Source organism: Coregonus clupeaformis, chromosome 34, assembly GCF_020615455.1.
Source record: "Coregonus clupeaformis isolate EN_2021a chromosome 34, ASM2061545v1, whole genome shotgun sequence".
NCBI classification, from domain to species: Eukaryota; Metazoa; Chordata; class Actinopteri; order Salmoniformes; family Salmonidae; genus Coregonus; species Coregonus clupeaformis.
Window position 1 is genome coordinate 21,166,930 of NC_059225.1, and position 14,634 is coordinate 21,181,563.

General features: G+C 49.6%; 1 protein-coding gene across 3 annotated transcripts in view; it reads left to right on the forward strand.

Annotated features, from left to right (window-relative positions):
- Window positions 1-14,634, forward strand: part of LOC121549482 (neuropilin-1a) — an 80,636-nt gene that overhangs the window by 32,911 nt on the left and 33,091 nt on the right. For all 3 annotated transcript variants that reach the window (XM_045210508.1, XM_045210509.1, XM_045210510.1), the window contains exons 5-7: window positions 49-276; window positions 2,544-2,699; window positions 11,058-11,224. In XM_045210508.1, coding sequence (XP_045066443.1) covers window positions 49-276; window positions 2,544-2,699; window positions 11,058-11,224 — 551 coding nt within the window. The remainder of the gene's footprint in view (window positions 1-48; window positions 277-2,543; window positions 2,700-11,057; window positions 11,225-14,634) is intronic.

Genomic DNA, 14,634 nt, shown 5'->3' on the forward strand with positions numbered 1-14,634 from the left:
TAAAGGATACATCCATTCAAAATCTCTATTTTCCTCTCCTCTTCTCAGGTCCGGAATGTTCCAGGAACTTCACATCTAACAGCGGGGTGATAAGGTCACCTGGTTTCCCAGAGAAGTATCCCAACAACCTGGACTGCACCTTCATGATCTTCTCCCCCAAGATGTCCGAGATCACCCTGGAGTTCGAGATCTTCGAGCTGGAGCCTGACACTACTCCTCCCACCGGGGTCTTCTGTCGATACGATAGGCTAGAGATCTGGGACGGCTTCCCTGGAGGTGAGCTACAGTCATATATCTGGTCAGATATAGTATCTTTGTTAGCGTTAGTATTATACACTATGGTAATATAAACACACTGAATAGGGTAATGAATGTGGACTGGACACACAGCCTAGTTATCATGGCTAAATGCCAAACGTCCTAGTTCTGATACTCTACTGTACTCCCTTTCTTCCCGTACAGTCACCTATTGTGTTGGGGGAGTTGTTTATGTTTGTCAGTTGGGAGAAGGCCATGGTATGTAGACAGGGATGGTACTCCACCCTACTGTTGATCGGTCAGGAGTGGACTTTCTCTGTCCAGATACAACTTAAACCCTTTGTCTAGGTTGGGATTTAGTTGTTGTTTCTTATTGAATTTAAAATGGCTTTGAACAGTGCCAGACTTGCCTCAGGAATGATATAGGTCTATAATTTCTCCAAAAAGAACAGTGTTGATTAAACCGGCTGTGAAGACCTTGAGGGCTCAGTCTATGTCACATTATTATCACTTTTATTTTAATCACTCTGTGAATTGCATCAAGAAAACTGACATCTTTGATAAACAATGGGGAAGTTTGCCATGAAACTACCCTCTCTCAGGAACTAAAGTTTAACTTTTATTTAACACTCAGAATAAGGGTTTCTTATACCTATATGAGCGCAAATAATGTTTCCATTAATAACAAAGAAAATAAATAGCCACCCACAGCAGTGTCTGCGCTCTTGTCTTTTGGGGGTCTAAAAATTTGAAAATAACAAAATAACACTTCTCACATCCAGAGTAATTGGGTGTGTGAGACAGCAGGTCCTGGAACATGGGAGGGGTGGTAGAGGCAGAAGGCCATGGGGGAGACAGGGGAGACATAGGGGGAGGCTGGGGGCCATGCTGTGTGTCAGGCCCTGTCTGAGGGCTGGGTACAGTACCTGTGGTGCCTTTTGGATCAGTAGTGCATTAGCACGGAAGGCTGGAGGCGCACTCCTCCCCCCTCCCTCTATCTCCCCTCCCCTTCTCTCCCCCCACCCCCCTCCATCTCCCCTCCTCCCTCCCCCCTCTCTCCCCTCCCCCCTCCCTCCATCTCCCCTCCTCCCCCCTCTCCATCTCCCTTCCTCTCTCCTCCCCCAAGATCATAGAGACATGCAGAGACACAGAGTTCACAGCAGAGCATTTAACATTTCTATAGTGCTGTTGAGTCATGCAGATAATCTAGGAGAGTCATGCCCCCCCACCACACACACACACACACACACACACACACACCTCCTTCCTGTGTTATGATGATGAATCTGAGCCATCAGACTCCTGCCCTAGCTCCCTTTCATCTGTGTGCCTGGTTGTAAGGCCTGGTTGTACATGGCATGTCAGAGTGAGGGGAGGTGTTAGGTTTAGAGGGGAGCAGGGTAGCAGCCTGGCCTTCACTCGCCACTGATCACAGGCTTACTAATCAGAGATAAGCACCAGGCCTCCAGACCTGCTTAACATCTAGACAGAGGAACACACAGACAGGCACGTAAGCATGCACACACACGCACACGCACGCACACACACACACACACACACACACACACACACACAATGTGGCACAAACTCATTTAGAGTGCTCAGTAGAACGTGTGCTGGTTTGACTTTTATTGCATTTTTCTTTTGACATTCTCTTATTCCCTTGTTTTTCCATCTCTCTGTTTCTTTGGTCTTTCTTTCCTCCTTTTCTTGTTCTTAGTGGCTTTTGAGAAGTCTCTCCACCGTGGCCAGACCATCACTCGCATTAAAAAAGGCCCAGGAATTTATGACTGGTGCAAAACAAACAGAAACCTCGACCTTGTTTCGTCTTAACAAGGAGTCCCTCTTCCTCTCTCCCTCTCTCTATCTCTTTGTGTTTTTTGGGCATGTTGGTGTCGAATGTTAGGCCTTTTTCCCATGCCTCTTTATGAGGTTACTTAGTGAAAACCCTCTCAGGTCTAACACAAATACAGCCCCAGGTCTTAGGTCCTCCTCAGACCTTCATCAACACACTAGTTATCTCACCTCTGTGGGTTTACTGTGTATGAACACCAATGTGACAGACCTACGGCGAGCAAATACTGACTTAACTCCTAACTTTACACACACTCCCACCTTACATTTAACATTTAACATTTTAGTCATTTAGCAGACGCTCTTATCCAGAGCGACTTACAGTAGTGAGTGCATACATTTTCATACTTTTTTTCAGTTGTAACCTTGGTGACTGACTATCTCTATCTCCCCCTCTCTCTCCCTTTCTCTCTCTTTCTCTCTCTCTCCAGTTGGTCCGTACATTGGGCGGTACTGTGGTCAGAACACCCCTGGTCGTATCATCTCTTACACGGGCATCCTGGCCCTGATAATCAACACAGACAGTGCCATCGCCAAGGAGGGCTTCTCTGCCAACTTCACCGTGTTGGAACGGACCATGCCAGAAGGTAAGTGACTTTCTATCATCAATGGTCTGATTACAATGTGTATTCAGCGTGATGCATTATTTTAATTGTCTACTAGGATAAAATGTAAAAAAAATCTAAATACAGCAGGTGTTAAAGTGACCATTCCTTCATATAAGTGATAAAGCTACAATCCCTATACATACTGAAACTACCATACTCCCTACAGGGGTGGTCCCTGTCCCACTGCTACACACATTTAGTTTAATGTGTGTCACGGTTCAGACAGACGACCAGGGGACCACAATTGCGTCACACCAGAAAGTTTATTAAACTTAAGGGAAAAGGAAGTAGAGAGTGAATGAAGCTCCAGGGTAACAGGGATCCCGTCCCAATGCGCTGGGTCTGTGCCCCCCAGTGGCAAGCGATGCGTCCTATGAAGCCGGTGGTGGGTGGTCAGAAGTCCGGGATTGAAGAGTAGTCAGGAGTCGTAATGGCAGAAGCAGGTCTGGATCTCCTGAGGCAGAAGAGTATCCAACAAACAGGCAGGTCCAGTCACAAAACCAGGGTGAGCCAGAAGCGCGAGCAAACAGGTTCGGGTGTGAGCTTTGCAGACGATCTGACACCGGAGAGCTGAAAGACAGGGCCTTAAATACTGGGAGAGGTTAGTGGGTAATGCAGCGCAGCTGGCAGAGTAATTAGAGCTGAGCAGAGCAGGGACAGGTGGAGCTAGTTAGGCTGAGTAGAGAGAGGGAGGTGAGCAGAGTGGAAGATAGTGGAAACAAATAAAGGTGGTAACCCGGTGGAGTGAGAGGGCTCATGACAGAACCCCCCCCCCAAGGGACGGCCCCAGAAGTCCCAAGAGCAACACCACGCCGGGCGGGAGGAGGGGAGCCGGAGGAGGGCTAGAACTCCTCCGAACGGTCTGAGTGAACGTCCTCATCCTCGGAGGAAGCCGGAGGGCCGTGGTCGGGAGATGGGACAGGTCCCGAGACAGGATCAGGCATAGGACAGGAAGCCGAGCGGGCCGGACGGTTAGGGACCCCTCTGGGGCGGCCCCTACGGATTGCAGGTTGATCAGGATGCCGTTGGTGGAAAGCGGTGATGAGAGTCCTATCCACAATCCGACTAGCTGGCACCCAGGTCCTTTCCTCAGGTCCATAGCCCTCCCAGTCAATGAGGTACTGGAGACCCCTACCCCTCCGTCTGGACCGAAGCAGGCGGCGGACGGGTGTAAACCAGGCCACCATCGACGAGCCGTGGAGGAGGAGGACCAGGCGCAGCAGGGACCAGCGGACTCTCATGGATGGGCTTAATCTTAGACACATGGAAAGTGGGGTGCACCCTCAGGGAATTAGGCAGTTGGAGCCGGACAGCAGTTGGGCTAATCACTCTTATGATAGGGAATGGGCCAATGAACCGAGGTGCCAGCTTCTGCGACTCCACCCTGAGTGGCAGGTTCTTCGATGACAACCACACCCTTTGACCAACATGGTAGGTGGGAGCAGGAATTCTCCGACGGTTGGCCCCGGTAGTGTAGCTGGCAACGGACCTGAGGAGTGTGGCTCGGGCTTGTGACCAGGTGCGGCGACATCGACGGGCAAAAGCAAGTGCAGATGGGCAAGTAACCTCCTCCTCCTGGCTGGCAAATAGAGGAGGCTGGTATCCATAAACACATTGGAAAGGGGACATACCGATGGCAGAGCAGGTCAGAGAATTGTGTGCGTACTCCACCCATGTCAATTGCTGCGACCAGGAGTGGGGGTTGCGTGAAGTCATGCATCGCAGTGCCTTCTCGAGCTCCTGATTAGCCCGCTCTGACTGCCCATTGGATTGGGGATGGAATCCGGAAGTCAGACTGACTGTGGCTCCCAGCAGGTGACAGAACTCCTTCCAAAAGCGGAGGAGAATTGTGGACCACGGTCAGAAACAACATCCCTTGGCAGTCCGTGGATCCGGAAGACGTGTTCCAGGACCACCTGGGCGGTCTCCTTGGCGGTTGGGAGCTTTGGGGAGGGAATGAAGTGTGCCATCTTGCTGAAACGGTCAACGATGGTGAGAATGACGGTCATGCCACTTGAAGGGGCAGCCCCGTGACAAAGTCAAGGGCGATGTGAGACCAGGGACGTCTGGGCACAGGCAGGGGCTGCAGCAATCCGGCTGGGGGGCTGGCAGGACGACTTGTGTTGGTTGCAGATGGGGCAGGCTTGGGACGAATTCCCGTACATCCCTCCTCAGAGAGGGCCAACCAGAACCTCTGGGCGAGCAGGTTGTAAGTGCGGGTGGAGCCAGGGTGACAAGCTAGGCGGGAGTCATGTCCCCACTGAATGACCTGGGACCTCAGGTCTTCGGGGACAAAAGGCGGTCAGCTGGGCAAGTGCTGGGACCTGGCTGGTTACGGAGAGCCTCCAGCACCTGTTCCTCAAACAGCCCAGGTCAGAGCTGCAACGATGCAGGGACTTGGCAGAATCGACACAGGATCCTTGGAGGGGTTGTCATCCTTCTGGAATTGAACGGGAAGGGACGTCTGCTTGGTGTTGCGTGATCCAGGCCGGTATGACAGAGTGAAATTAAACCTGGTGAAGAACAGGGCCCCCAGCGGGACTGCCTGGAGTTCAACCGTTTGGCCGTGCGGATGTACCCAAGTTCTTATGATCGGTCCAAAGAAATGGAATGGTGGACCCCTCCAGCCAGTGCGCTTCAAGGCATTCCGCGCCGTCACGGTTCCCTATGTCCAGAAGGGGGGTGAAAAAGGGTGGAGCTTCCTATCCTCCGCACCCCACTGCCTGATCCCCCCCACCCCCCACCCGGGCGTACTCCACAATGTGCGGTCCATCACATCTGGTTGGGTGGGGTCTCGGGCTTTGTCGCTGCTGGGGTCCAGGTGAAGGGTTGCTTGGTGCTGGAGAGGGGCGCCGGTACTGTAATTCCGGATAAACTTCCTATAGAAGTTAGCAAACCCCAGAAAACTGTTGCAGCTTCTTTCTGTTCTCCGAACTGGCAAACATGAAGTGACTGCTGATACTTTGGCAGGATCCATTTGGATACTTCCTTCTGCCACTATGTACCCCAGGAAGGCCACTGTCTTGACGTGAAACTCACATTTCTCTGCCCCTTGGCGTAGAGGGAATTCTCCAGAAGACGATGAAGGACTTGCTGGACATGGCGGGTGTGTTCAGACAGGTTTCTGGAGTAAATTAAGATGTCATCCAGGTAAACGAAGACAAACTTGTTTAACATGTCCCGCAGTACATCATTCACTAGAGCCTGGAACACAGCAGGAGCATTGGTGAGGCCAAAAGGCACAACCAGATACTCGTAGTGGCCTGTTGGTGTATTGAATGCGGTTTTCCATTCATCTCCCTCCCGGATCCGCACTAGGTGGTAAGCGTTTCTGAGATCCAACTTGGTAAAAACAGTGGCTCCCTGGAGCAACTCAAAAGCAGAGGTGAGCAGAGGCAGAGGGTAACGGTTTTCACTGTGATGTCGTTGAGTCCCCTGTAGTCGATGCAGGGGCGAAAGAGATCCGTCCTTCTTCCCCACAAAGAAGAAGCCAGCACCAGCAGGAGATGAAGATGAACGGATTAATCCTGCGGACAGAGAGCCATTGATGTAGTCCTCCATGGACTTTCTTTCAGGAGCAGACAACGAATAAAGACGACCCCTTGGAGGAGCTGTTCCAGGGAGGAGGTCGATGGCACAGTCGTACGGTCGGGTGAGGGGGCAGAGATGTGGCTCTTGCTTTGTTAAACACCTCTCTGAGACCATGGTAGCATTCTGGGACATTGGAGAGGTCAGGAGCGGAGTTAGTAGGTACTGGCCGAGGGGTAGTGCAGCAGCAAGCAGGCAGGTTCGGTGGCAGTCCTCTCCCCACTCCCTGATCACCCCGGTCACCCAGTCGAGCTGAGGGGTTGTGCCGGCGGAGCCATGGGTAACCCAGGATGAGGGGTTGGCCTGGAGAGGGGAGCAGGTGAAACTGGATAGTTTCTTGATGGTTTCGGACAGACCCATCGAGACCGGGGCCGTGACATGAGTGACCGATCCGAGTAAGTGTCCGTCCAGTGCCCGGGCAGGAATAGGAGGTGTCAACGGAGGTTCTCCAGTCCCAGTTGGCGTGCCAGCTTGATGTCCATTATGTTGGCTTCGGCGCCAGAATCCACCAGAGCAGCCAGGGTGTGAGTTGAGTCAGAGAGGCGGAGGTGAACTTGCAGCAGGGGTTTGCGGTCGGAGGACTGGATGGTCATTGAACTCAACCGGACTCCCCCTACGCCCGGTGAGCTTCGGCCCTTTAAAGGGCAGGTTACCACACGATGTCCATCACCTCCACAATAGAGGCAGAGGTTTGAGGTGAAGCGGCGCTGGCGCTCTGCAGGAGTGAGGGGAGGCTCGCCCAATCTCCATAGGCTCAGACTGATCAAGCTGACCTGGGTGAGTGGCAGTAGATGACAGGAGCCCAGTCGGATCTCTCCGAATGCCGGTAGTAGGTGGACCTTGGCGCCCCCTCTCACGACGACGGGTTCTGTATCCTTCTGTCGATCCTGACAGTCAGTGCGATGGCTTCATCAAGAGTGGAAGGCAGTTCATGGGAGACCAACTCGTCCTTGATATAGTCAGCCAAACTATGGAAGAACGCGTCCCACCGATGGTGTGTTCCAAGAACTTCGCTCTAGCCAGGGTTCGGAAGTCGATGGAATGGTCTGCGACTGTACGTCTGCCTTGTCGAATACTGAACAGTTCACGAGACGCCTCTGCGGTGGGTGAATCCAGGTCAAACACCTTTCAGCATCTCCTCAGCAAACAGGTCGAAGGTTGCACATGCGGGGGTTTGACGTTCGAACTCTGCTGTTCCCCAGAGTCGAGCTCGGGCCCGTCAGGTGAGTGATGGCATACCCAACTTTAGCCCCCTCCGTGGCGAAGGTCCTTGGCTGCAAGGAGAACTGAAGTCGGCAGCTAGTCAGGAATGGCCGGACCTGGGTTGAATCGCCGTTGAACCGCTCGGGGTTTCCAATCTTGGGTTCCCGAGCAGCGGCTGCAATGACCGGGCAGGTAACTCGGGGGCTGGGCTGGTGGGCAGACTGGCTGGGGTAAGGTTGGTGAGAAGTTGAATGATCATGGCGAGTTGTTGTTGCTGCTGCTGGAACTGCTGCTCATGCTCATCGGTTTCCATGTCGGGGAAAGTGTGCGCTGAGTCCATAATGGTCAGATCGTACTGTCACGGTTCAGACAGGCGACCAGGGGACCACAATTACGTCACACCAGAAAGTTTATTAAACTTAAGGAAAAGGGGAAGTAGGGAGTGAATGAAGGCTCCAGGGGTAACAGGGATCCCGTCCAATGCGCTGGGTCTGTGCCCCCAGTGGCAGCGATGCGTCCTATGAAGCGGTGGTGGGTGGTCCAGAAGTCCGGGATTGAAGAGTAGTCAGGAGTCGTAATGGCAGAAGCAGGTCTGGATCTCCTGAGGCAGAAGAGTATCCAACAAACAGGCAGGTCCGGGGTCACAAAACCAGGGTGAGCCAGAAGCGCGAGCAAACAGGTTCCGGGTGTGAGCTTTGCAGACGATCTGACACCGGAGAGCTGAAAGACAGGGCCTTAAATACTGGGAGAGGTTAGTGGGTAATGCAGCGCAGCTGGCAGAGTAATTAGAGCCGAGCAGAGCAGGGACAGGTGGAGCTAGTTAGGCTGAGTAGAGAGAGGGAGGTGAGCAGAGTGGAAGATAGTGGAAACAAATAAAGGTGGTAACCCGGTGGAGTGAGAGGGCTCATGACAATGTGGGACCAAAGTGAGTTAATAAATCAACAGCTCTCAGTCTTTTCATTAAGGGGATGTGATACAAGGCATGGGCCATCTCCCCCAGTTTACGAGGCCTGACTTTAACACAGTGGGGCTGGGGGCCAGAGGCAGAGACACTGGGGGGCGGACAGACAGCCCCACCAGCCCCTCCAGACAGTGTCCCAGCCACTAACACAGCATCATCTTCATCCTGGGGCCTGGCACCCATGACCCCAATTTGAGAAATGCTCCGACTAAACATTTCACAACACAACCACCGCGAAGCCCATAAATCTTTCCACAAGCCACCCCTCCAGTCACCCCCCACCGTCAGGTTGTTATGGCGATGACTGGTGTTAAAAAAACACTAATCATCCCAGATGGTGCTAGGTCCCCCGTGGGGAGTAGTGATATGCATGTGTGCTAAGGTCCCTAGATAGACTCACACAGAGCCTGAGCACAGCCACATACAGCAATGACTGCCTGTGTCACTAGTCCCTATAGTCCCTACAGCTCAGCACCATGGCAACATAAACATAACATGGGTTCAGACTGAACACTAATCCAACAGTATTACATTTATTAGATCGGGACAGATACAATCAAAACACTAATCCACCAACATAAACTCATCAAGTCACTGCATTATTTGACATCTGTCCTACTTACCTAATTATGCAGTTGGCAGCTTACGACCTTTGCTGAATGAATCCTCATATCAGAGAGAAGATAGATCAAGTCTCTGGCAGTTTTTATCCATACTCTAGTAGGTATGTATTAATACGCCCTTTGATGTATAATATTTAGGTTTTCCTTTTTCCATATTATAAGACTTGTACACTTCAGTTGAGAGGGGGTTATATAGGGGGGATAAGGTGTTGCTTTGATGGTGATGAAGCAGGCTTGTCTTCTCTCCCTGACAGCCCAGATTTAGGCTGCATAGGGATCTGGTCAAAAGTAGTGCACTATAAATGGAATAGGGTGCCATTTAGAACACTTCCCTACTATCTCCCTGATCACCCTGCGCCACATTTCACAGAATGGGCTGCTGCTTAAAATGCAGGCTGATAGCTGATAGCAGCACACATGATCACATTTACGTCAGTGCTGAAAACTAGAGACTCTTTGTTACAGTCAGAGCGCAGATAGAAGATCAACTGGGTCTGGTTGATGTTTATGGAGAGATTCATATTCCTCCTCTAAGAGTTTAAGAAGAAGAAGAAGAAGAAGAAGAAGAAGAAGAAGAAGAAGAAGAAGAAGAAGAAGAAGAAGAAGAAGGGGGTCTTTGAGAGAGAAGAAAAGAGTGGAGGGAGTTTTTTAAATATATTTATTTTTCCCTCTTGTCTTTCCATCTCTCTCTCTCAATTCAATTCAAGGGGCTTTATTGGCATGGGAAACACATGTTTACATTGCCAAAGCAAGTGAAATGGAGAAACAAAAGTGAAATAAACAATAAAAAGTATATTTCTCTCTCTCCCGCTCTCTGCAGTATTGAGTAGGGTGTAGGGTGTGCGGCAGTCAGGGATTGTCTATGAGCTAAAACAGATGGTCTCTCCATCTGCCTGATGCCTTTCAGACCTGTGTCTCTGAGATGCTGAACAGCGCTGGTATACGCAATACGCAACTGTGTGTGCCTGCCTTAATGTGTGTGTGTGTGTGTGTGCACGTGCATGCGGGTGGGTGACTAGAGACAGCAAGGTCAGACTGGGGCCAGGGTCCGACCTCTGGGGGTCATAGGGTCAGCGTCCAGACAACTCTGCTACATATGGGGCTCTGGGGAATGACGGAGTATGGCGGAAGAAGAGCTCACCTCTTGACCTGGCCGGTGGTTGTATACTTACACACACACACACACACACACACACACACACACACACACACACACACACACACTGGCTGACCCTGGACGGCAGCACCATGTCAACACAAACAAGGAGATGCCCTCTATCCTGGGTGGTACAGGGCATTTTGGGAGATTTACGGCCCAGAACACTGACACTAAATGTGCCTTAACACCCCGAGGGACAACAATAAGAAATGTGCACCATGTGCAAAACACATAAACTGCCTACAGGGAGCTTTGAAGGAGAGATGAACCAGCACCAGAGAAAAACTACTGGCTCAACTCTAATGCATAATAGTTTCTCTTTTCCATACAAGTTTACAGCGAACTTAGCCCTACACTGAATGTTTTATGACTAAAGCTTTATGTCTTCAGGTAGCACCACACTTCCACTGTGCTTGCCTTCCTTTTAAAGCCTCTGCGTGTGGTGGGGGGAGAGAGGGAGCGGAAGCAAGGATCCGCTGAGGCAGCACTGACGTGGCTCTTTATTCCGGCCACCAGAGTGCCAGACCCTGCCACTGAGTGTCCCTCTCCCCAGGGACCAGCTCTGTTTTGTGTGCTCTGGCCTGGAACGCCTGGATGGTGCTTTCAGCTCTAAATTTAGACAATCTCTCTCTCCCCTTCTCTCCCACCCCTTCTCCCCCCTTCTCTCTACATCTCTCTCTCTCTCTCTCTCTCTCTCTCTCTCTCTCTCTCTCTCTCTCTCTCTCTCTCTCTCTCTCTCTCTCTCTCTCTCTCTCTCTCTCTCTCTCTCTCTCTCTCTCTCTCTCTCTCTCTCTCTCTCTCAGACTTTGACTGTACAGATCCATTGGGTATGGAGTCAGGGGAGATAGCATCAGAGCAGATCGTAGCTTCGTCCCAGTACAACCCTGGCTGGTCCCCGGAGCGAGCCAGACTCAACTACTATGAGAACGCATGGACACCAGGAGAGGACAACAACAAAGAGTGGATACAGGTATGGTCTGCACCATAAGCACAAAGAGTGGATACAGGTACGGTCTGCACCATAAGCACAAAGAGTGGATACAGGTACGGTCTGCACCATAAGCACAAAGAGTGGATACAGGTACGGTCTGCACCATAAGAACAAAGAGTGGATACAGGTACGGTCTGCACCATAAGCACAAAGTAAAATATAATATATGCCATTTCGCAGATGCTTTTATCTAAAGCGTGCATACATATTTGTATGGATGGCCTCAGTTGGAAACAAACCCACAATCTTGGCGTTGCTAGCGCCATGCTGTACCAACTGGGCCACGCAGGACCACCATGTGTCCCAAACACATCATAGAGTTTCGCAAAGGTGGCTAATGTCTCATCATAAATAAGTGAAGAGAAAGGGTGTGTTTATAGCAGTAAAATAGTTCATTACCATATAAGTAATATGGTAGCTGTAACTTTTCCAACGTCATCCACCCAAAGCTGCTTGAAGACAAAACAAACACAGGCTTTTTGCAAGTGTTGTTGAAGCTGAATCACTGGCTGAACCAGTGTGTCCAAAATGGCACCCTATTCCCTATGTAGTGCACTACTTTTGACCAAGTCAAAAGTAGTGCACTACAAAGGGAATAGGGTCATAAGTAGTGCCCTGGGCATTTGTGACTCAGATCCAGTCTGATCCAGAGTGGTGACTATAGTATAGTTGACTCTCCTTCCTGGTCCAATCCCAGAAGTCTGTCTGCTGACTGTGTGCTCTGAGGACGCCCCTGTGGCACGCTGGGAAAATCTTTAAAGGTGATCCAGAAATCGTATGATTTAATTTATGCTTCCTGTGAAACTCCAGCCTAGCTGTGGATTCCAGACTCTCCACAAAGTCTCTCTCTCTCTCTCTCTCTCTCTCTCTCTCTCTCTCTCTCTCTCTCTCTCTCTCTCTCTCTCTCTCTCTTCCTCTCCTCCCCCAAGTGGTTCTCTTCCTCTCCTACCTGAAAACCACTGTCATCCTGTCATCCACTGTGGTTACTGCCCCAGGGGACATATTCACCCCTTCCACCAACACACTCATTGTTATCATAGGGCTTTACTGTACTGTACTGCATGTGTTCTGGGATCTGCATTATCATTCACAGACAGAGAACTTTATATGAAAAGACTGAAGCTCTGTCTCTGATCCCAAAGGCACAGCTATGTCACATACCCTGGAGCCTGTTATTGGTTCCCCCACTGACCCAACCATACACTACATTACCTATACAAGTTCTGAACATGTTTGATTTAGTAACCCAAAGGCATCCAGGTATTTATTTCTTTATTATTATAGTCTGTCACCGTGTCACTGAAAAGTTTAAAGTTTGGCCCGACTGTACGTATGTAGTCCTCAGGGGGCTTTATAATAGTCATCCTGTGTGGCTCAGTTGGTAGAGCATGGTGCTTGCAATGCCAAGGTTGTGGGTTTGATTCCCACGGGGGTTCAGTATGAAAAAGTACCTAAGTGTATGCACTCACTACTGGATAAGAGTGTCTGCTAAGTGATTTAAATGTCAAGCTGGCTTGGAGACAGAGATTTGTTTGGTGGAGGTCCATAAACAAGGTTTTTCTTATTGCTATGAAAATATTGTCCTGAGGGCCCCTGTTGCTCCTTCCAGACTAATTGAATCAGAGGAGGGGGAGTGTGTTTGTGTCTGTGGAGGGGGCCCTTCGCTCTGTGCTCTGTGGGTGAGTGGGAGGAGAGCCCTGGGCCTGGCAGGGGCCCATTGTACTGGAGAGAAACCGATGAGTGTGTCCCAAATGGCAGCCTATTCCCTATTCAGTATTGCGCTACTTTTGACCAGGGCCCATAGTGCTCTGGCAAAGAGTAGTGTACTATATAGGGAATAGGCTGCCATTTGGGACGCATACACACTCCCATCCCAGACTACTTCATGAAGCAGTTCCTTTAGGGGCCTTTAGGGGAGCGGGGACGGACGGTTAAAGTTGTGTAATGTTGATTGTCTCTCAGAGGGGAAATTCCACAGTTAAGCCCTAAGATGTTGCATCTATTGGGACAGAGAGGAGGTCAATGATCGACAGAACACACGTTCATACTGGAGATAGGCACAAATTCATTGTCATGGGTCCTATCATGTCTGGACATAACCTGTGAGTTTGACCAGAGAGCTATGAACATAGAGATCCTATGGCTTAGTTTCATCAACAATCAAGATGCAATAATGATTGATAAGTGGAAGGATAAGCAGTTTAGAAGAAATACTGTAGATACTATGGTCTTGTCCTTTCCCAGTGTTGCTAGATTCAGCCTATGTGTCCTGAGAGACTTAATTCAGTGGAAATCTGACTCAAATACCTATTTTTGTTAATGAGGACTTAATGAAACCAGCCCTTTAAAACCAAGTGGGCCGTTCTGCTCTGTACTGTTCTGTTCTTCACTGCTTTCTTAGTTCCCACCATATTTATGACTTAGACTTTCTCTCCTAATGAAACTCTAAATGTTCTCTCTCCCGCTGTGCTGATGCCAGAGCAATAGAACAACGACTCTGCAACTGTTCAGAATCCTCAATAGAGTATTGATTAGTCTGAGGTTTTTCATTTGTTTATTTGAAGATGCACTATGCAGAAATCGCCCGCCATTTTCTAGTAGCAAAAATTCAAATATTTCGCCAAAACAAGCAAGTATAGTGTAGAGAATCATTGTACCATCTAAACCGCTGTGACATATATTATCCATAACCAAAAATATTGTATGTTTGGCTGTTTGAAGCTGGTGTACAAAACTGAAAGTAAAAGACGCAAAAACAAAACTTAAGAAAGGGAAGCATAGAAATAGCGCACATAGAACAGATCTACCACTTCTTAGACTTGCTTTCAATGAGAATGACAGATCTATAACTCACTTTTCTATGTGAATTTGGTGGGGTTGCCCAAAAAGTTACATATTGCAGCTTTAATTGTATTTAGCAGTAAAATACAACTAGATAAAAAGGGGATATTCTCTGTTGGGTGCTCCAATTCCAGATGACAGAGAAGTGGATGCCTGGCACGTCTGTTTCTACGGTAACAAAGAGTGAATTCCGTGTTGGTATGGTGTGTAATTTATAATTTCTTGAAATCTTTGCTGCTGCACTTATGCCCTCCCTGAGCTCATGAAGAGAGAGAAGTTTCATTATAACAAGTGTTATTAAAAGAATGGAATTCTTCATGTCTCTTTCATTAAGCTTGTCTGAGGGAGGGAGCAGCAGCAACAACAATCTCTCCCCATCGTTAATGGCAGGCGCACTCACGGCACCACGGCACAAATCATCTCACACGCCTGTTAGATTGATATCAATTCATTATTCATTTCATTAATTCTCTGAATGCAATTTGCACCAGACGGTTTTATTAGCTATTCATGACAGGCGGTGGGGTTTGAGGGGTTGATATCTCAGA